Below are 23,346 nucleotides of genomic sequence, written 5' to 3' on the forward strand. Positions count from 1 at the left end.
TGTCAAAAATATTTGTGTATTTAAAAGTGAAAGCATTACATTTGCTCGTTGAAAATAAATGTTTATGCACAACCATAATCAACATGATTTGCTCTGAATAAGACCTCTGATACATTTCCTTTTTTAAAACGTACTGACATTGCCTGCGAAAAAAGTTATTTCTTCCCCAGCTGATCAGGTTCCTTAGAATAAACTGCGGTCCATGATGATGACATTTGTCCTGACTTCTCTTATGCTCCTCAGCGCGACTTCAAAAAGAGAGGATTGAGACTGAAACTAAAAAGTGGGAAAAAGTGTTGCAGACAGTTATAGCTAGATTTTCCAGGGATAGTACTGACCTTTATGCGTTTCTTCAAGTGAAATGTTAGGTCGCTTAACACATTTATTGATCCCTGCTGCCTACTTTTGGGAGAAATGTCACCAACAAAGGTTATTTTGTCTGTTGGAGGACATACTGTAATAAGTTATCGTTTCCTGGCAATAGGCCTACTGCACATGAAGCTGCACAATTCCCCTTAAATACTATTTATGCTTATTGTCATCTTAAAACTGTATCAAACAAAAGTTATACTTCAAGCGTTTGTATTGCACAAGCCCTTTTTACTGTCTTTCTGTAAAACTCCAGAATATCAAACCTCCACATTATTTATTCCCCTGAGTTCTTCATAAAATGCCCTCATATATAAAGTCAAACCTTCATTTTGTATTCGTCTTTTTAAATCCACTATCTGCTCATTGAGCACATTATGTGCAGCCTTGCATCCAGCTCAACAACGTGTCTGCTGCCATAGCAACTGCGGAGGAGCACCGAGCAGCGCCGCCTGTTCGTGCAATGGATGTCACTCGTAGCAACGACCAATCAGAAGTTCCCATCCTTTTGTGCGAGCGGTGCGAAGATGGAGGGATGGAGTGGGTGGGCTCTCAGCCTCATGCATCTGCCAGTAATAGGACACACGGGTCGTCAGTCTTCATCATTCTGGGCTGCGATTGGTCGAGGAGCTTTACTTTCCAATAATATAAACATGTCTACTGCTTGCCTGACTTGAACCAAAGCTTACAAGGGACTGTGCAGTTCTACATCAAACTGTATTCAAACTCTCATTATGCATTTGCCTGTGTTGTAGCAGGGCTAAATCTTTATTATTGCTAGAGAATATGCACATAGCTGCACGTGCACGCGTGAGGAAACGAGGATACCAAACTGTCGCCGCTGCGAGAAAGAGAGAGGGGACTCTGCCGTGCTTTCATCAATATAATCACCATCCTAAGTACTAGCTCTTAACATTTTGTTTTTCGGTGTTCAGGCGAGAAGTGACAAGAATATAGACCCCTCCTCTGCAGGGCGGAGCGTGCATTTTCATTTCGTATTTTGTATTTTTTTTCTACCCCTGTTCCCTGCTCTGACACGTCTGCACTGAGTGAGTGGCATTGGCACACTGTCAATCGCTCACTATACCGCTGCCATCAAACAACATAAAACACACACAGGCAGAGGCTGGAGCTCATAAATTTCAGCAGGGCAAGATATTTTTTTGCGCATCGCCTTTATACAGCGTATTCTAATTAATTTCTTCTCGTGGTTGCTTTTTTTTTTCAACCAGAAATATCCCAACTTTTTTTTTGTATATTTCAATTTTTTTGTAGTCACATTTGGACACCTTATGCCGCAGATTGTGTATTTTTTTTTAAATATTGCCAGTTGTCGCAGAAAATATTTCTGCACATTTATAGTTAGCAACAGCTGCAAGATTTTGTATTTGTTTACACGTTGGATATTTTTGTTGCCGGTGCATCACTAGGACGGTTTGGACATTTTGGAGACGGAATGCGCCGGGAATCCCATGAAGAGCGCTAATAGATGAGAGATCACCAAGGAGCGTTTCTGTCCATACCACCCGTCAAATCCCAGAGAAAAGACAGATTGGCATGAGGATTCGTGCGGGATACGATGGACCGTCAATTTTGACAAAGAAGTGTTAAGAAGAAGAAGCAATTAATGCATTTTTCTACAAACATACTCACGCGTTTTGGCACTTTGGACCACGCGTAAAAAAGCGAGAAGACAGCGAAAACTTGGACATAAGATTTACGCAAAAATATCTCTGCTAGGTTGTTGTTTTTAAAACAACAACGTGTGCGCTCTTTTTCGCTAAAGAAACACAGCCGTGCAACCCCTTCTTGTCTGCAGCACTTGCTATAACCGATTTCGTATATGAGTTTTTCAATTTGTGTGGCTCAGTGCACAGACTCTTTAGCGTCTAGTATGGACGATCAAGCCCGGATCATGCAGTCCATTGGCGGTGTCAGCCTTTCTGGCCACTCGGTACAAGGAGGCATGGCACTGCCGCCTCCACATGGACACGATGGGTCAGACGGAGACGGAAGAAAACAAGACATTGGTGACATTCTCCATCAAATAATGACCATAACTGACCAAAGCCTGGACGAGGCGCAAGCAAAGTTGGTTGATTTATATGTTTTATTAACTTCGCCCTCCCCAAAATGCTGAACGCACCATTATTAAGATGTGGCCCTCTTAACTTAACTCCCCCATGCATAACAATAGACTGGAGTGGCTTAATGATAATCTTACACTGAGGTGTATTTACTGCCTCGCAATGATTTAACACACGAGAAAGTTGTCACTTAGGGAACAACAGCATTTTACTTTAAAGTGCTTGTGTGCCAAAAGCCATCCTGAACAAGCTTGTGTTGTTCAAAAAGTTTCTGTGCACACAGAACATTTTCATATATCTGCAAAACTAACATGCTTAAAAAAAAAAAATCCTGTAAGTAGGTTGATTATATTAGTATTATATTTATAATGGAATATTACACTTGTGTGACCTAAATAACAGATAATTATATTTTGACTGTATGTAGCAAATGATAACTTCTGAGAGACATGTGATGGTTGTAACATTGCAATACTTAGAAAAAGTGACAACTAAACTCAACATCTTAAATACTCCATTGACCTGCTAATTTCTAACATGTGATGTTTCAGTGAATTTATTTCAGTATATTATTTTGTCTTATACTGAAACAGGAAACATGGGCTGAACTGTCACAGAATGAAACCAGCACTCTTCAGCGTTCTCTGTGAAATCAAAGAAAAGACAGGTAAGATCTTTATATACAAATATTTTATTATGAATTTAATATAATAGTAATGTCTCAATGCAACAGCACACAGACACTTACCTCCCAGTGATCTGATGCCAGCCTGCACCCAGGTTATAGGGACCTCTGCCCATATTAATCAATCACTTAAAGAAAAGTCATTGTGCCACACAGAAAAAAACACTTTCTGTCATAGAGGATGTTAGGTTTGTTTCATTATTTTTGCAGGTGCATCTTTTTTCCAGCAGTGTTTGCTTGTATTTAAACAGAAAGTGCGCTCCAGCTTTCCCCCTCTCTACTCTGGCAGCGAACAGGAGGGGGAAATCCCACAGCATATGCTCTACATAGCTGAGATCACAATGAATTCATGCTTTATAACCTGACAACAATTGTCACATTTTCAACATACAAAGACAACTACATTCTCTATCAAAATGGGTATTGCAATTGCATGCAGACTCACTCCTTTCCTCCAAATTAAGGCAGTTCATTCTGGGGGGAAAAGCAAATAATTGAATCCTCCTTTAGAAAATTAAAGGACAAATATTTATATTATATTTCATATTACGCAATTTGTCTAAATAGGCATCTAGTCTGCAGATTTCTAGGACCAGGGTTGAATACTTTCAGTGTGTTTGCACATATAAAGAGAAATAATAGATACAACTTTTCTTACATTTCAAACTTTGCTATATATTTTTTTATAAATTAACCTTTGTAGAGACTTTGTTCTACAATTTTCCCACAATGTTTATGGGACATATCATGTGCCTCGAAATTCTTAAACACATATTTGTATATAGTAGTTTTCACACACTGTTTATTATGCCTTACAGTTATGTGGTCTTTTTTGTTCTTGAAACTATAAGAACAAAGTGCTGTTAAACATATGCTTCAATTATTCAAACCACTGAGCAACCCTATTTATTTTTAAAGTATAATACATATTTCTCAGTCAAAGAAAATATAAGAATATAAATAAAATGATGCTGTCGGTTTGGTGTAATTTAGCAAACCTGATGCCTTGTCAGATTTGTGACCTTTGTGCAGTTTATGAGGATATCGGCTGGGGAGAGATCATAAAAGTTTATGAACTTCCCCGACGCAGGTGGCGTCCACAGGGACAGACAGAGGGTCCACAGTCTAGCCGAGGTGCTCTTCTGTGTGTGTGTGTGTGTGTGTGTGTGTGTGTGTGTGTGTGTGTGTGTGTGTGTGTGTGTGTGTGTGTGTGTGTGTGTGTGTGTGTGTGTGTGTGTGTGTGTGTGTGTGTGTGTGCCTGTTGAGTTTAGACGAGAGATAGCGAGAAAAAACAGAGGCTGCAGATCGCACATCACACAAAATGCCAGCTTTTATTCTCTGCACCAGCATTGATTGGATATGAACGTGTTGTCCAGTGCTGAAGCAATGATACATCAGTAAAACATAGCCGTCATTGGATAACAAAATCTGAGAAATCATATACAAATACTATCATTACTCTGCAAGTAACTTTAATGTTATGTTTTACTTTGTTAGTCCAAACTTGCATGATGTCTTTAAATATTCCTGCTGTTGGCTTACGTTTAAAATAGCCTAACATAATAAAGTAAATTACATTTTGTATCAATATACTTACAGGAGAGTGTATGTGCCATGGACTGATTGTGTGTGAGCAAGAGATGAGACGGACAAGAGGGAGAGCAGGGTGTGTGTGTGTGTGTGTGTGTGTGTGTGTGTGTGTGTGTGTGTGTGTGTGTGTGTGTGTGTGTGTGTGTGTGTGTGTGTGTGTGTGTGTGTGTGTGTGTGTGTGTGTGTGTGTGTGTGTGTGTGTGTGTGTGTGCATGGTTAACCTGTGGTTTAGAGTCACAGCCTCCCCCTCTTAGTCATTGACAGAGCTCAGCTGGTCTGGTGGCCTTTTTGACCGGCCAGTTTTTGCAGCACACAGTGATCCTTTCACTGGCTCCTGTAGCATCGTTCTCAGGGCTTCCTTGGCCCTTTCATGTCCGTTCAGATGGCACAGGGGCCGCTGTCGTTTAGCCATGTGATCCACCGTTGGCTGAAAATGACTTTTAATAATACATTTGAAAGCGTTCCAAGAATCATAGCTGTAATTACTGCGCGCATGTATCATGTTATCCAGACTTATTGTCGAGTGTGCAGATGAATAGCCAGATCAGGGTTCAGCTTCAAAGCTTCTCGTGTTTATGTTTAAAGTATTATTTTACGAGCGGAGACAAAATCAAAGAATGGTCTTTTGATTTTCTCGTGGAAGTAAAGAAGATTTTTTACGGTAATAGCAAGACATTGTGAAGTCTTCTTAATGGTGTTTAGAAGTTTCTGGCACTCTTCTAACTTGTTATTGTAGAGCTACAACATTTTTCTGCATTGCTAATGCCCCGGAACTATTAATTCACTTTGATATGCTAATTAGAGAGCATTATGCAAGAAATGAGATTAAGTGGCAGCATGAAGTCATTTGCCTGTCACTAAATTGAGTGTTTTTAGCAGGAGGGTTTTTTTCCCCCCCAAATGTTCTTGGTTTTGCATTTAGATAAGCTAAATGTGAGATTTGGTCGGCGAGTGGAGTTCTTTGTCTTTGAGTGTTTCATGTTTTCCTTTTAGAAGATACTTAAAAAGTGTCAATTAAAATGGTTTTATTCTCGATTTTCTAACAGTTTCAGGACAAAGGTTACATTCATGTACCTTTTTGCCTGTAGGCTGCGTGAGAAGACAATGAATGCATTGAGTGAAAATTGCCTGCGATTCAGATGAGTTCTGCAGTTATTCCTCTGTGCTGGGTTTGTGTTATCCTGCTGGCTACTCCCTTGTCTTGCTCTCGTGCTTGGAAGAGAGACTCACAGCAGCAGCAGCAGGAGCGGCAAGAATAACAAAGGTGAAAGATTACCTCCATATGGTATTTCTGACCAGGAAAAGAGAGGTTCTGTTGCAAGACTCCTCTTTGATGTGAGGTTTAATCAATAGAAAGAGATTACAGAAAACTATTACAGGCTAAATCACGGAGTGCCACAGAGAGGCTTAGCCCTCTCCACAGCTCTCTCAGCTGCATGGCGCTTCTTTGGCTGCGTATTGACTTGTTGTTTTCCTGACCTTTGACTCGTCAGGTTCAGAAACAGGGGGTCGGGGAGGGAGAGAGTGTGGCAGATTCAGCCTGATAAATGCTCCTATACACTGTTTAAAGCATTGGATTAAGGAGGGACTGCACATTCGGAAACACTGTCTGGGTTGTGTTGCACTCGTTGGATTTGGATCGGAAAAGCAATTTCATATATGTTTATCAGTTTGTCTGCGTTATATGTAATGTCCAACTCGGAAAGACTGTGATAATTAAATACAGTTCAGGATGAGCCGGTAATTAACCACATGCAAGGCCGACTAAAAGCATTACCTGGAGTAAATAGAGTTAGGACTGAGGAGGTAAGCATTTCTAAGATCTACAGGAAACATTCATTTCAATGTTGCCTGACAGAGTTAATGACCCCTCTCATTCCAATTGTGATTAATAATACATATGTATTGTTATTATTATTATTGCAGCTAAAATAAAAGACCACCTTTTATGAGCAGGGAATATATATAAATAATTATATATATTCTCTTTGGTTTTTCTACCTTGTGTGTTGTCTTGGTGCAGGAAAAGCTCCAGTAAATGCATGTGTGAGAACAGAAAGCTATTCAGCAGGAGAGACAATTGACTTTGGCTGCTTTTTGTCTCAGAGAGCCCCAGTGATGCGGCTGCAGTGACTAGATAGTGTTGTGCCGAATGGCTCGCGCACAGCTGGGTTCCTGACTGTCTCAATGGCAGGGCCACTATTGCTTCCTCCTCTAAAGCACGAGGGGGACCGGGGAAGATGTGGCTATTATCTAAGTAGCTCCCAAATACCCTCCATTTCCCCATCAGCAAAGATGAAAAGAAGGAGAGCCAGACAAAGAAAAAAAGAGGAGAAAAAAACAAGAGTGTACACATCAGTTTCATTTGGAGGGGTAAATGCTTTTGTGCTGTGGAGATAGATGCCTCTGCACCGGTGCTGCCTGGTGTCTGCGCGCACGGCTCCTCAAAGCTGTTTTTTTTGTACGATGATCCAGTGCTGTCCCTCCATCTGCACACACAAGCACCCATTTTGCAAACGTCTCCCTCGCTCCCCCTCTATCGCTCCAAGCATTTTCTGCGGGCTCCGGCGCGATCAACAGCTCATAATTGTTTTTTGCACATACGTTATGCAAATGAGTCTTTATGGCAACTGGCATAACAATTAGCATCCTCCAACAATATTTTAGTAGGTTAATTGCGAAATTTCTGAATTGTACATCTGAGTTGTTAATTAGGCATGACAGAGGTGGTGAAATAGTTATCTTCAGGCGATGGCAGCCAGCAGAGGCTGCTTGGGATGCAAAAAGGAAGGATTGATTGAAATGAGTTTACAGCAGTAGGAGCGTGGCTGGTGGAGACTCTTTGAATGCCTCTTTTCTTTTTGAAGCTGTCGCTGAACGTCGAAATATAAACCTGAAGCAGACAGGGAGAAGCTACTTCAAACGATGACCCCCTGTAGAAATAGATTAAACGTGAACGATACAACTTGTTGTCCTGTCGGCACAAGTTAGGACAGATTTTTTCATGCATCACTGGGGCTGCACTCTTGTCAAAACAGTAAAAGACCTTTGACCCGACAGACATAGTTAAACCAAATGTTTATTTTTTGCAATATGGAAATGTCCCTGCTTTAAAGAACGTTAATGTCAACAACACACACTTTTAATATGTAACACTTTTGATCTTAGGAGGAAGATTTACTGAAAAAATAAACGAAACAAAGTGGTCCTCTATCAGTTTTGGCAGAGACAAATTAAAAAGCCATCAACTTGCGTTAATGAAACACAAGATAAAATTAACTTGTATTGCTTTTATGATTATGACAAACAAAGGTATTATTATGTACCTCGTTTGATAGGGTTAAGATAAGGGTGCATATATTTTAAGCTGTATTTATTTACAGCAATAAAGAAAAAAAGAAACCGCTCAGTTTTTTTAACATGAAGTCTCTTGTGTCTTGATGTTCATTACTGTGTCAGCCGATAGCCAAGACTATGTAATGCCATAGAGCCAGTTATTAGTGTAAAAAGGGTTAGAGTGAAAGACTGGTGCAAAGCAAGTCCTCTCTCAGTAATGACTCTGCTATTTATAGGTCCCTATTTCATTAGCTCGAGTGTTTCAGGGAAGAGTTTTCCTCATGGGACAGTGGACACCATGATGTTCATTTACTCTGTACACATTACATGTGGACAACTAAATGACCTATCATTTGTGAGTGCAAGAACACTGAAAACAATCCTGCTTTTTTCTTTATTTCCTGCCTTTCCTGTATTTACTCTTTTTGACAGATAAACTGTTTCTTACATTTTTTATAGGCAGTTACATTCCTGTATTTTAGATAGTTTTGTTCTGTGTTTGTGGGGCTGTTACTCCTACAGGTGATAGATGTGTTGTAGATTAAGTGATAAATGAATTTTGGCAGATGTCAGTAAATGTACACTTCTTAAATCTCATTTGTAATATGTTGACACAGTAGCAGTCTGCAGCTTGTTTCGTGACAACAACAGAATGATACATTGTTGTCACCTTTTCTTTTCTTTACACAAGATTGTTTTCCAAAAGCGGGAAGAAAAGAGGATTTCTTTCCTCATTTACAAGCCTAAAAATGAAAGCCCTCTTCCCATTGTTCCATATGCCATTGTTCCACATGTTTCATACATTACAATGATATATTGAAGGCAGCAATGGGAAAAAGACTGCAATGCAATGACATTTTAATCAGCGTCTTCTGCTGCTTTAATAAGGCAAATAATTCTTATTGGCTGCTGTGTTAAGATTTATAATATTTAATTAATAACAAACCTTGCATTATTCTGCTTTAGCCCTAAGACAAGCTCCACTCTGCTGCCTGCCAAAAGGCAACTGTGGGGAAAAGAAAGATATAAAAGGAACTGCACACAGAGCATTTTTCTTATCAGTCTTGGCAAAATACTAACCCATTGTTTTTTGTATTGTTTGTGAATTTAAACATGTATTCAGAATATTTTTAAATGATAATGTTACTGGATGACATGATAGAGAAGCTAGACTGATACTGCTGCTGTTTAGTGAAAAACACAGTTTAGTAAAATTCCACATTTTTCAACTTTGCCAGAGGTCAGTAAAGTATGACCATTCGCAAACATCTTTTTATTTTCTTAAGTCCTTGAAGTATATTCTTGTGTCTGAAGTAATGGAAAGATGGCGAGGGGCCAGCAGCTAGGTGCTGGCTCATGTTACAGTGAAACGGCGGGCCCTGTTTTCGTCTCTCGGTGAAATGGCTTAATTGGTGTCAGAGCCCCAGGGATAAAGGCCTCTTGCTCTGAAACACAGCCACACAGGCCCTGTCTTCCCTCAAACCAGGAGGAACGGCCGGCGTCTGCTGGTGAATGAGGACTAAGCCGTGGCATAACAATACCAAATGATGTTTGGGATGACAGAAATTAATATGCGCTTGCTCCCAGAAAGCTATGATTAATGATGCCGAGCAGGGGAATGCTGTCCCTCGTTTTTGCTCCTCTTTGATGGGGATTGAAAAGCGGAAAAGAAAAAAAAATATTTCTCCTCTCTTTAGAAAGTGGAGGTCATCCAGAGTACATTACTGCTATTCTTTTCCTCTAGCAGGAGGCAGGAAAGGGCCCAGCGCTTGTAATGAATTTTGGAATAATTCACTAACATTAGGATCTGGTGTATTGTCCCATGGCATGAGGCTCACAGACATACCTGTGTATCATTCACACACTACTCATGATTTTAACTGCAATAACTAATAATAGGCTGGAAACAGATATCCTTTTAATGCAGGATGATTTTGATGTGATCATTTCTACTCAAAAAGAGGCAGTTCTAATTTGAATAACATAGTAAATTACTGATGTGCTGACGCTGTCTTTTTGTTTTGCTGAATTTTATACACACACATTGATTTTGGTGCAAAAACGTGTGAACAAAATGGTGGAGTGCTGTTGCCATGATAATGATCTGTATGGTGTCCTAGGAGGAGACACATGAATATTTAATTGTGTCTGCTCGAGAGATCCCCAGACCCTTCTGTTCATTTCTTACTTTCTCTAATGCGTTTCCACCCTCCCAGGTACGTCCTCTCTTAGTAATGGAGAATTAAAGCATGCATTAAATGATATAAATTGCAATGTGAGGGATTTCTAAGGACATTTGTCTACGCACAATGCGGGTGAAAATTCAAATGACAAGTTTTGACAACGGACATTCTGCTGACATGGCTTATTTGCCTCACGTTGGCTCTTCAAGTAAGCATTTCCTCCGTCAGAGTGATTGATATGTATTATGCACTTTTTTACATATGGAATATGATGTGGGTGCTACGATATGAGTTTCAAACAGTGGACGACTTCCCCTCATATTGATCTATTTGTGTTGCCGGAGTGGCAGGTGCTATACGGAGACTGTGTCAGCTTTGATTGTTTGTGTCAGTGATCCGAGCCGACACTGAGCTCTCTTACTGTTCGTCACTGCACTTGCTTCCTCTTGAAGAATGGCAGCACACTGCACAGATCCTCTGAAAACTCATGTCGACGCTGTCTCACCGACCCTGTGAATCAGCACTGGTCTGCAGAGATTGGTTATCACTTGTGCACCCTTCGATTTCTACATCCAAAATTGTGGGACATGCATTCTTTACATGAAACGTCCCGAAGGTTGTTTTTAGTCTTTTAATATAATGCAATTATGTAAAAGCATCCGATGTGAATGTGAACATCAGTTGTTGAGAGACAGGAGGTGTGGTTTCTCTCCTTCTCTAAATATTCAAGATTAGTCGTTGACTTGTGTGTGTGTGTGTGTGTGTGTGTGTGTGTGTGTGTGTGTGTGTGTGTGTGTGTGTGTGTGTGTGTGTGTGTGTGTGTGTGTGTGTGTGTGTGTGTGTGTGTGTGTGTGTGTGTGTGTGTGTGTGTGTGTGTGTGTGTGTGTGTGTGTGTGTGTGTGTGTGTGGTGGCAGGCCTGCGAGGTTGTGGTGTGAAGGTGAGGTGCGTGATGCTCGGAGCCTCTGTAAGTATGCAGAGCACGGCGGGCCTCTCGCGGGTGCTGAAGGAGAGCATGGAGTGGCAGAGTTAATTTATTTAATGACTGAGCGTCTTATATCTCCCCAGCCCTGATTAGAATCCATGCTTGATGAGGGAAGCGATAGAGGGGTGTGCACTGCCCCTAGGCCCTAGCACGTACGCTCCTGGTTTTCTTTCTCCAGTGCCTTTTTTTCCCTACCCCCAATCCACTGGGTTTTGAAATCATAAAAAAAAAGAAAAGGGAAAATTCACAACCCAGTAAGATCATTTCCACTTCCGTCTGTTGCGATATTTTACAATCATGTCGGTACGTGGGATCATTTTGTTGAACATTGACAGGAAATGCAACTCTGAAGCTGATTAAATTCTCTCCTTCTCTAAATATTCAAGATTAGTCGTTGACTTGTGTGTGTGTGTGTGTGTGTGTGTGTGTGTGTGTGTGTGTGTGTGTGTGTGTGTGTGTGTGTGTGTGTGTGTGTGTGTGTGTGTGTGTGTGTGTGTGTGTGTGTGTGTGTGTGTGTGTGTGTGTGTGTGTGTGTGTGTGTGTGTGTGTGTGTGTGTGTGTGTGTGTGTGTGGCGTGCTCCGTGATAAAGACGAAGTGCTGTGGAGCTCTATGAACGTGGGAAAGCCAAACAGAGTGTGTCACTTTGGCAGCACGGGCTGTCAGCATTGGGGAGCTGCAGTTGTAAAAACCATGACCTTCCTCTTTGCCAGCATGTCCCTCGCAGAGCCAAATGCTGCCCTGTAGATCTGGGCTGGCTGTGGGAGGGAATACAAACACAAAAGAAAGGACAGACAGTGGAAAAAAACGGTAAGAGCCATAATTGTGAAGGGGGGGGGGGGGGGTGGCTGAAGTAATGAAATACTTCTTGGAGCTATCATGACTGAGAAGGTAAGGGAGGGAAAGCGAGAGGACGGGCGAAGAGGGGAAAAAAAACTCCTCGGCTTCTAACATTTCCATGAGCCATCATCAGTAATGCCGCAGCAGCCTCACAAACTAGAAATTATTTCTTCAGGCGTCGCTGTCAAGTGTTATTCAAATAACACCAGCCTCACATTTGAATAACAGCCGACATTTTGAATTAATTAATCAGACAAGATAGTCTGGGCCTTTTCTCATTAGTCTACAGGTCAGGCTGGGGAAGATATATGCGCTGGTGATGATATACTTGTCTTTAATAGTGATTTATGGAGATTTTGGATTGTACTCGATTTGTCAAAGGGCCTGGTAGCAGGAAAATAGGACAGTGCATATTTCATTACCTAATCTTTGATACGTTCCATGATGCTAAAAGATACAGCCCCGTTGTTTAGATGCACAGGAAGCTCTTTTACGTTCACTCTTCCTGAGTGAAGAGACACACACACACGTTTTTTGCACGCACACACACACACACACACACACACACACACACACACACACACACACACACACACACACACACACACACACATTTAATCTCCTCTCATAGACCTCTTCCATTTTACTTTTCCTATGCAATTAAGCGAGGGCTGTAAATTATAACTGTGTCGTACTTTAATTATCATGGTGTAAAAATAGAGTTCCTGTCTTTGAGAGGATTTCATTAACTTACTCAATATTCCATGTCAGCTCAGAGAGTCACAAGATTGCAGCGGGGTGTGTGTTTAACATGCGGTGAGTCATGTATGTTATTCATTTTGACGTTACATGAACTTGGTAAAAAGTAGGGAGGAAAAATGTGGTTTAAATTTAAATATGCAGTAGTTTTATTTATTTGTATAAGCTGTGTGCTGGTTCGTGTGACAGATTGTATTTTTGGTTTATAGAGGATAGTGTCCATGGAGGTGTGAATGAAAATGTTTTTTTTTAAATTGTTTTAATTATGAAGTGTCACCTGCTGTTTTGGGTGTTAAATAATAATGAACACTTTCAATTTACAAACATTACATTTTTTGTACATACAGGTTTTAATTATCCAAATGGAGCACCTTCAGTATGCATCTGTGGTTTGTGTGTCTGTCCTTGTGTGTGTGTGTGTGTGTGTGTGTGTGTGTGTGTGTGTGTGTGTGTGTGTGTGTGTGTGTGTGTGTGTGTGTGTGTGTGTGTGTGTGTGTGTGTGTGTGTGTGTGTGTGTGTGTGTGTGTGTGTGTGTGTGTGTGTGTGTGTGTGTGTGTGTGTGTGTGTGTGTCTGCGTGTCTGCGTTTGCACAAGTGTCAGGATGCTACGAGCTGTTGCCATTCCGGTGAGCAGCCCACACAAAATGCACCAACACCAGTGTGACAAAACATTCAAATAAATTGCTGTCAGGCTGCCGAAACACCAAGTGCAGCGATTTTTATCTGACATGTGGAAGACCCAGACATGCAGTCCTGACAAGTAACGCCGCAGCACCTGTGAGAGACAGGCGATACAAATCAGGATATGCCTGATCCTCGGCATAACAATACCTATCATTACTTGATATTATTACTCTTCTTTAAGAGAGAGCTCAAGATGGAAAGATACGTACGCACGTGTTGGCTAAAGTCTGGATAATAAATGATCTTCGGCCATCATTTGCATAGCATGTGGACTTCAAAGGTACGCTGAAATGTAATTTTGCAGTCTGATGGCACATCAAAAATTACTGAGATAGCTTTTATATTCATGTTTTTACATATGTTTTTTAAATAAAAAGTCCAGGGTTAGGACATTTATTTATTATTATCCAGCATAATATTTAGAGAACATTTAATTTCATGTGTGCGATAACGGTGGGATTTATTTTTGTAATGACAACACCTTTTATTTATAATTGTTTACTATATATTGCACTTTAAGAAAACCCTAAACATCTAATGAGAAATTGTACCTTTTTCTTCGCATGTAAAATTGAATGTTGTCGTAATTCAGTACGACTGATGACACTGATTGACTTTGTTTGACTTTTTAGGGCAGCAGGGAGACACAAATAAATACTAAGGGAGACTGTGTTGCTTCACTTATTTTCATTGAGTCTACGAAATTGACTTAGAAATTCTTAAATCCAATTGAGAAGCATTAAAAAAACGTTTTTCAGAAACTCAGAGACAAAGGACTCACTGTGGAACGCGCCATCCATTCTCCACTGTATTGTTATTTTCTCCCTTATAGGTTACTAATGAGGAATCGGCCCTCATTATGATTTTAAGGATGAGAGAGGAAAGCTTTTAATTAATGATATGTAAATGGTTCTGAATTGATTATGTTAGAATATCAAGAGAGATGGGTAGAAGCTGTGGTGTAATATATTTTAATTAAGAATTAATTAAAAATGATGGCAATTTTATAGAGGCTCACAGAAAATAGAAGAATGTATTCTCTGTCACAAGTAAATCAGCCCTTGATTAAATAAACAGGCACATGCTGCATTCATTGACGAGTTATATTTATACTTTGCCAGGAAGAATTATCCCGATTCTAAAAGAAAAAAAAGATCAGTGTGGTATGTCAGTGGTCGACCACAAGCTGGGTTCTCTGGGGTTAATGGTGATTTATCTCATTCCTAATTCATGAGATCCTCCTGGTCTGTGTTAGGTGGATCAATAAAGCTGTGTTTCCTTTTTGAATACAGTGTCTACAATTAGATTTGCAACGTGGAACACAATTACAACTAAGACATGAATGCGTGTTTTTATCACTTGTGGCAAGTGAATGTGCGGCCCCCAAAAGACATCAATCTGTTTATGAGGCAAAAAGATTTTTGTGAAAAAGATGAGTTGTGACTCGACGTGGACCTTATTTAACCTTTTTAATTGCTATCTGCTTTCTTTCATTCATTCTTCAGGGCAGAGGAAAACAGGAGATGTTAGCTGCATTAACGGCGTGCGGCACTATTAAAGGGAAAGAGGTCTTTGTTTTTCTGCTAACGGTGGCATGCATGCTCTGTGCTAAACTCCGCGATCAATGGCAGAGAGGCTGCTATCACAGCAGTCGGAGCAGGCGTAGCTCAGGGGGGAGGGAAGGGGGGTCCCTGGTGGTTCATTTTGATTGGAGCGCAGAGTTTTGTGTTGAAAGGCGAGGGAGAGACAGTCTGTTGGAAGCAAATCCCCCTGGATCAGTTAGAGCTTTGCAACAAAAACACCTTGATATTCCTGGGAACATTTGCTTAGGAAAAAGCATGAATTTAAATAAACGGGCAACGATAGAACGAAATGATCTAAAGCATTTCTGTTCAGAGAAAGCTTATGTATCTTCAGCTTAGAATGAATTTAGAAACCACGTTTCTAAACCACTGGAGTGTTAAAAGGGAATATCGAGGTAACTGTATTTTGTTGAAATGTTGTTCCACATTCCTAAAGAGCTTTTTTATATCTATACAAATATATTTTATAAGATGGTGTGATTATACTGTTGGGTGAAGAGCAGAGAGAGGCAGTGTGTGAATCGGTGGCAGCGGAGAGCCTTTATGAGCACCAATCTGTTATGGGCGGCAGGGAGGATGTGCTGCTTGAGATGGAGGGAGGGTTGAATGGATTATTAGTCCGAGTCTCCTCATAGCAGGTCACATGTAAAGGCTTAAAGGCATCATAAATAGTCACATGTGCACACACACATCAAATGTCTGTAACAGCACATACCCATGTACACATACACGATGTGCAGAGGGACACACGTTCAGAAAAAACATGCAGGGCCACAGACGTGTGCATGCATGCATATATATAGTGCATGCACGGCAATGGCTGGCAGAGCATCTTCTTTTTGACACCTGCAACTAGTTGCAATACATCACTGTCAGGATCGCTTTCTCCACCTATCCGCATTTGTGCGTTAGTTATCCGCGGAGGCCTACGTCAAAGAGTTGAGCAGTCTTGACATCAGCTCCCATGTGGGAACAGGAGAGGTGAAGTTGTGTTGGGAGGTGCCACGGCGGGTGTCATCTACTCTCTGTACACAACAGCATCCTAATGACAACAGAAGAGAGAAATGGCTTTTAGAAATATTAATACTATGCCACAATTAATTCTGTAATCGACAAGTGATGAGATCTTGTTTTGTCGCCAGTATTTATCATGAGTTACACAGCTAAGTGCAATGTGCTGTATTTATGAAAATAAGGCAGCAGCTGACCTAATAAAAAGCCATGATGAGGTTATTTTGTTCAGGGCCTCTTGTAGTGAATGTATGTGTAATTGACAGTGAGTGTAGCTTGTGAGGAGGAAGTGAGGGCACGGCGCCTCCTATGTGAGCTCACAGTGGAGTCGAGGAGAGTCTGCCAGTGGCACTGCTAGTGCTGAGCACCAACAGCTCCGGCCACGACAGATAGGAGGTGGGGAGTAAAGGGGGGAGGGTCAGCGTCTGAACTGGCTGATGGGAGCCAGAACATGAAACAATGCCGGGGGAACGTCTGGTGGGTTCGCTGCACAGAATTACAAGCGAGGGAGCAGGCCTGCTGAGGCAATTACAGCTTAATGGGGTCATTTGGAAGGCAATTGCCAGGGGTTAATGTAGTATGGAGAGATGAGGTGAGATTGAAGTGAAATTTTTGGCTAGAAAATGTGTTCAAATGAAAAGGGAGCAGGCAGACAAGTTGTGCACTGATGGGATAGGAGGTTGATTGGGGTATCTGGGATGCAGGTTTTCGCTGCCACACAGATAGACGCGAGGCCTTGTGGTACACCGGTGCAAGAAAATGCACATGAGCATGTCCTCACAGGGGCTTTCTGCTTTTTCAACAAAGCCTACACTCATTTTACTGGCCCCTAAATGCTGCCTAAACCACAAGCAAGAGCTCCACTTCTCCATGTACTACCTATTGGCAGTTTTCTTTTGTCTTGAATCAGCTGTTATATCATTTCCTGTTTTGGATCCAGCAGGGCACATTATGATACTAAGTGATTTTAAGTGATACAGAGAAAGATGTGTCAGAGAGGCTACAAGAGGCACCTTAGAGAACGAGGATAAAAAGGATCATTATGCGCTGTTACGTTAGCCAGTTCATTACCTTAATTGCCCAACATAATCCGGTGTTGGAAGGGTGCACTGGAGCTTTGGGAAGGAGTCTTTGCCAGGACCTCCTAGCCCAGGACTCTTCTCCCCGATCCCCTGATCTTTATAGCAAGCAGGCCGATCGTGCTAAACTTTGATCAAAGCCAAACTTACTTAAGGTCAGCCATGTGAAATCCCCTGGGAGCCGCCGTGTTCGCCGAAGCGGACTGCAGTGTAGGAAGTAGTACAGCACTGTGCCTTGCTGCTGCTGCTGCCTGTGACCGTGCTGGATCACTGGATAGCAATAGCATTATCATCAGCCCTTTCAAGTCTTCAGCATTTTTTCGCGATTATGCTCAACAGTGGAACTTAACATCATCCCTTCAGAGTTTTCTCTCTCTCTTATCCTTCTCTGTCTGTCTTCCTCTCCCTCTCGATTTCTGTCATCTCTGTGAAGTATATGCCCCCCCTCCCCCCTACACAGGGTTTTGGCCAAGAGCCGGCCACTTCACTGAGGCAGACTTTCCCAGGCTCCCCAAAGGCTATTTTACCAGGATTCCCATTAGGTCCTTACCCATTACCAATGTTCCAAATCATTTACAGAAGAATCTATTTACTTTATGTGGTAATGGATTCATTTGACATGGCTTGCTCTGAAGAAACTCAGCATTTAACATGCACTTTCTCTCTTTCCAATGGAATCTCTCACTGTATTCTCTACGTTTGGTTTATTTGTATCTTTTACTGCAGCGATTATCACATATTTGCCTTCAAATCGTCCCCACACTATGCTTTCCATCACAGGGCAATATTGCACAATGTAGAGGTGGTAGGAGCATTGTGTCAGGGCTTCAGGAAAAACAAGTATGATGCAATTCTGTTGTCATTTAAGGGTGACAAATAGACAGTGGCAGACCATCAGAAAGGGGGAGAGAGTGAAATAGTGTCGCTGACAAACTGCTATGACCTTTGGGTCCTTTGGCCTCCAGAGTGCAAGGCACATGCAGTGTTTACCTCAGGTCAGCAGCAGTGTGAACATACTGGTCCCATATGGAGAGAAGCCCAGCCTTTGCACTCATTACATTTGATTGGGCAAAATCAATAATCAGTCAGATAACCTTCCCTTAAATTGGATGCATGTGTCTGGAAAAACATAAAAAGGGTATTCTGAGTCTGTACATTTTAAAACACTAATAGAAGGCCATGCTAAATCATACTTAATTCACAAACGGTCCATAAAGCAAAGCAATAGCAAAAGAAAAGCATAGCGCCTAAAGCTACTGCACACTCCCCCTGCCTCTAATCCATGTCACCAAAGCATCCCATCAAAGCCTGCCTCTTTCCTGTTGTAAGGTAGGGGGGAAAAATCAATGCCGCAATCTTTTCTTTTTGCCTCCTCCAATCCGTAATTGAAATGGAAAATCAAATGAACGGCAAGCAGATAATTGTTTTATCAATATTCCCTGCCTGCCCTACAAGGGTCAGTGCAGAATGATCATGAGTCGGGGATATGACGAGGACAAAATGTGAAATTGAACAGCTAGGAGGCAATAAATCAGCCCTGACAACTGAGAGTGACCAGCATGTAGCTGCAGCAGGCAGCTCTCCCTTCAGAATTTGTCCTAAAGCTGTCTACACTAAATGGGGAATATTCATCTCATTATTGTTGCACTTAATATTGCTATCAAATATTATTCTTAGAGTCCAGATGGGAAGTCAAGGTCACTGGTGCCATTATTGTTGTCATTGTTAGTGTGTGATATTAGGAGTATAATAGAGGGCAAACTCATAATGGTCTGCAAGGCTCATGAAGACTCAGAGAATACATTTATTCATTTTGTAGGAAAGAAGTTGTTTTTCTCTATGGTTTCCTTTTTACATGTACTGTTACTGCTGCTGTTTAAATGGCTGTGGTGTCTTAGAAAGCAACACAAATAGCCACCATAATCATCAATAATTAACCCTAACCCTTTTTTATTTTGGGTATTTAACGCAATTATAAGGTTTCATTGTCAAACTGTAGATATTTGCTCTTGAGTCAAAAGAAAAGACTGAACAGATTTGATTTGCCTACTACATGTTTAACATATCAAATAATAGAAAACTCCATAATATTATAATAATAATAATCATAATAATAATAATAATAATGTAGGTCAAAGAAAGGGAGCAAATATTGTTTACAGGCTTCAGCGAGGTAATTTTTGGCATGAAGGTTTCCTCAAAGATGAATCAAATAGTAAAATGCTTTTCTTATAATGTCTATCAATTAACAATGTCATGACACACTGTTTCAGCAATGCAGCTTATTTGTCTTGTATGTCTTTAAATAAACACATCTTGCCAGCTTTCTACGTCTTGTAAAAACTGCAGATAAAACTGTTGCTTGAAAATCGACATCCTAAATCATGTGACGTCCCTTCCCATCTGGCTCATCCAGTTGCAAGGCATTGACAAAAATATGAAATTGATTTGGTTGAAGGGTGTTAAAGAGCCGACAGGAGAATGTCACAAACAATGAATGGTCACAGCTTGGAGGAAAATCAATGACAGAGGTTGAAGCCAGTCTAGAGTGCTACTTGGCAGCTTTGCACTCTTCCTGGAAAAGAGCTGTCGTCCTGCTTTGGTTGTCTGATCAAAAGAAGACTTGATAGGTTTAATGAAGGAGGATAAAACTGACAACGGAAATATATACATATACATTGCAGCAAAGATCGTTTGACTTCAACATAGATGGCAGCTATATGCACTGTTTGAAATTCATTTTAAATTGCTGTGGGATGATTTTCTGTAGCTATACTTATTACGTATATGCAAGATGTAATTCAGTAGCTCGTATTTGCTATGCCTATAATGTAAAATGTGTACATTTCATTATGGTGTTTGCAGTACAATTTAACATTGTGGAGATCCATAAATCATACAAAACGTGTGTATTTGACACAAGTTATATTAATATTACTGTGTAGATTATGATCCTTGGAAAAAAATGAATTGGCAGAGTGTCTTTCATGTGGACAAAGTGATGAAAATCCCCCCTACTTTGTTGGGATTGCAGTTGTAAGCTTTGCACCATATGCTACTTTCCTCTTTAGCTGGGATTATGCCATCATTATTGCTGATAAAAGCTGTTTACTGCCTTGGCTCCAAATCGATGCTCGGGGCGCTCAGAAACTGGCATTCCCTCTCTAGAAGAGTTCATTCCATGCCAGCTGCTCAGGATTCAACCCCCTTTGTTTAAGATTTCACAGTTTTTGTAATGTTTATTTTCCATTTAGTTTATACCCCCCTCACCCTCACACATGAGGTTGTTCCTGCATTAGCATATGTTTGTAACAATTTGACATTCAGATTTGATTTGCTTACAGCCAATTGAAGATGTCTGAGACATGATTATACAATACTCTAGGAGCTACAGCGCTAGTTAACACAGAGACTGTACAATTCAAATAATAAGGCCTGTTTGGAGGGGATGTTTTCTCTACCAAAATGCAATCCTGGCACTGGAAATGCTCTGAATTCAGAGCCCTATCCTACCCTATCCCTTCGCACAGTGTTACCAATCAATAGCATAATCAGTCAATGCAGATTCAGCCTGACAGCTGTGTTAAGATAACAACTGGTTCTCATGACTATAGCGGCCCCAGTGACCTTGTGTGCCTCAAATTAATAATATAAAATCAACACAAGACAACCACCCCCCTGGTTCCCATGTAGACAATGATGAACTACCTTTTCGCCTTACCATCAAAGGCCACTCAGACGAAAGCATGTTTCAAGGCATAGACCATAATGTCACCTTTTTCTTTCCCCTTTTCCTTTTTTTCCTTAAATAATGTCTCTCACTCTTCCTCTACAGCTCCCTAGTACCCAGGGAAATCACACTGATCAATATTTCCCATTTTAGAAGAACTGCAGCAAACATTCACACAGGATTTACTGTGGCCCTCTGTTAGACCTTAATCAAGCTATAATTTAGATCTGACAAACAAAAGGTTATATTCAAAATCTACTGTATTTTTATGATATCTATCTATCTATCTATCTATCTATCTATCTATCTATCTATCTATCTATCTATCTATCTATCTATCTATTTATCTATCCATCTACATTTACTTATTTGTGAGGGACTGTGTGTGCTGGTGTTCATGCATGTGCTTGCATGCATCCATAATGACTTCACAGGGCATAAATCAGAACATGCTATCTCAGTACTTCTTTATATTGGTCAAGGGCCATTGAGCAAAACAGCTTAATGCGCCCTTAACCATTTCACTCTCGGCAGGAAATGGAAAGACTGCTGACTGGCTGACACATAGGACACCCTTTGCTGTCTGTTTATTGTTGTCAGATTTCCCCAAAAATTTACCAAAATTAACAGTTTCCAATTGAAATGAAATTACAGTTTATTTTAAGTAGGAAATGGTAAGCTGTTTATAGTAAGTGATATGTTTTAATAAGCTAACTGTTTAATTAGCTGGCTGTTTTAATAAGCAAACCATAAGCTAGCTGTTTTAGCTTTAGCAAACGTACTCTGCTGCCCAGACAGTGACGTAGGCAAAACATTCAGGTCCTTTTTTCGGCATAAAACATTTAGCTAGCCTCAACTGAAAGGAAAACGTTTGCTAACAATATTTAATATATTGCAAAACCTCCAGCCAAGCATCAACAGTAGCCTTTCATCATATCAAGCGCTACTGCTAACGTTAAAACTGTCAAACGCACCAGGTTAGCATTTTGCTCACCCACCATCAAATCAGGGTTAAATGTGATACATTGTGTCTTGACCTGCAAAAATGAAACAACCCCCCAAAAAAAGAGAGAGATCGAGAACACAATGATAAATGAGTGTTTATCTTGTCTTCTAATGCCAAGGTTTTGGCAGTTGATACTGCTTTCATACCTCTTGGGTATTGTGTAGCAGCTCCTCGTTCAAGCATGACTGTCGGCACACAAACTCAAGCTTAACCCTATCGAGCGAGGGCTCCCAGAGCTCCCATAGGTTTTGGCAAGCTCAGACAGGATGTGGAGGACTGTGTGGAGCTGAGGCAAATCCATAATGAACATACAGGCACAATTACACAGGATGTATAAGGAGAGAATTGGAGATTTGTACAGTGAGGAGGTATGAGTAGGTATGACCACTGTGTATCTTGTTTGAAGAGTTTTATGACTTGAACCGAGTACAAGAGGCTCTCCTATGAAATCTACTTGAACTTGGTGATAACTGGATGACCAGAGTGCAGACTGTTGTTGACTCTTTTCCATGGCAGGTGGTGACAAAGCATGTGTGGTCCCCATCACAGGTGTGTGCAATTAGCCTGACAGCTAACCCTGGATTGCCATGAAATAAGACCCTCAACTGTTTATGCGCCTGTGTGTGTGTGTGTGTGTGTGTGTGTGTGTGTGTGTGTGTGTGTGTGTGTGTGTGTGTGTGTGTGTGTGTGTGTGTGTGTGTGTGTGTGTGTGTGTGTGTGTGTGTGTGTGTGTGTGTGTGTGTGTGTGTGTGTGTGTGTGTGTGTGTGTGTGTGTGTGTGTGTGTGTGTGTGTGTTCAGGAGTCTGCCTTTTGTGCGTTAGTGTGTGCATAGTAACCAGCACATATAAACGGCTGTTCATCCACAAGAGTGTTTAAAAAAGCACTGTGGCGCTCTCAGTGTTGTATGATGTTACACAGCGCACAGTGTAGATCCAAATTGTCTTGTTCTTGTTGCGAGGTTGGAGAATCTGTGTGTCATTTATTCAGCCTGCTGTAACGGGGAATGGACTTGGAAGAGAAGAGAGGGTAATGTATTGGAAAATATCCCTTACAGCACCTCAGCATTACTTGTCATAGGTCAGGCTTAAAACGTAGCTTGATACAGTTATTAACTCTAATCCGGGCATAAACACAAATCCTCAAGCACCAGCCCAATTAATAATTTGCATAATTAACATGCATTTTAAATAGAGGCTGGTCTTGTCGTTGCCAAAGTAGGGATGGGGGTAATTAGGGCTAACGGAGCAGTGCCTAGGGCCCTTACCCGCGGACGTGCTGCAGTCGTTTCCAGCGAAGGGATTGACAACTGCAAGACAAGCTCTCTCTGCTTAGAGCGAAACCCCCTTTGACAGAATTAATAGTTGACAAACTGCTCCTAAAGCCCTGGCATTGTTTCTGTCAGTTGTTTGGTTTGATGTCACTGT

At 41.1% G+C, this 23,346-nt stretch overlaps 1 protein-coding gene across 7 annotated transcripts in view; it reads left to right on the forward strand.

Annotated features, from left to right (window-relative positions):
• The first annotated feature begins 1,067 nt into the window (after positions 1-1,067).
• pbx3b (pre-B-cell leukemia homeobox 3b) overlaps positions 1,068-23,346 on the forward strand; it is a 56,898-nt gene continuing 34,619 nt past the window's right edge. For 5 of the 7 annotated variants that reach the window (XM_071204390.1, XM_034090208.2, XM_034090202.2 and 2 more), the window contains exons 1-2: positions 1,068-2,460; positions 3,050-3,123. In XM_071204390.1, coding sequence (XP_071060491.1) covers positions 2,213-2,460; positions 3,050-3,123 — 322 coding nt within the window. In that variant the 5' untranslated portion in view covers positions 1,068-2,212. Of the gene's footprint in view, positions 2,461-3,043; positions 3,124-23,346 lie in introns of all 7 variants that reach the window. The other 2 variants (XM_034090201.2, XM_034090203.2) reach the window with 1 other exon arrangement.

This window comes from Pseudochaenichthys georgianus, chromosome 9 (assembly GCF_902827115.2).
Source record: "Pseudochaenichthys georgianus chromosome 9, fPseGeo1.2, whole genome shotgun sequence".
NCBI lineage: Eukaryota > Metazoa > Chordata > Actinopteri > Perciformes > Channichthyidae > Pseudochaenichthys > Pseudochaenichthys georgianus.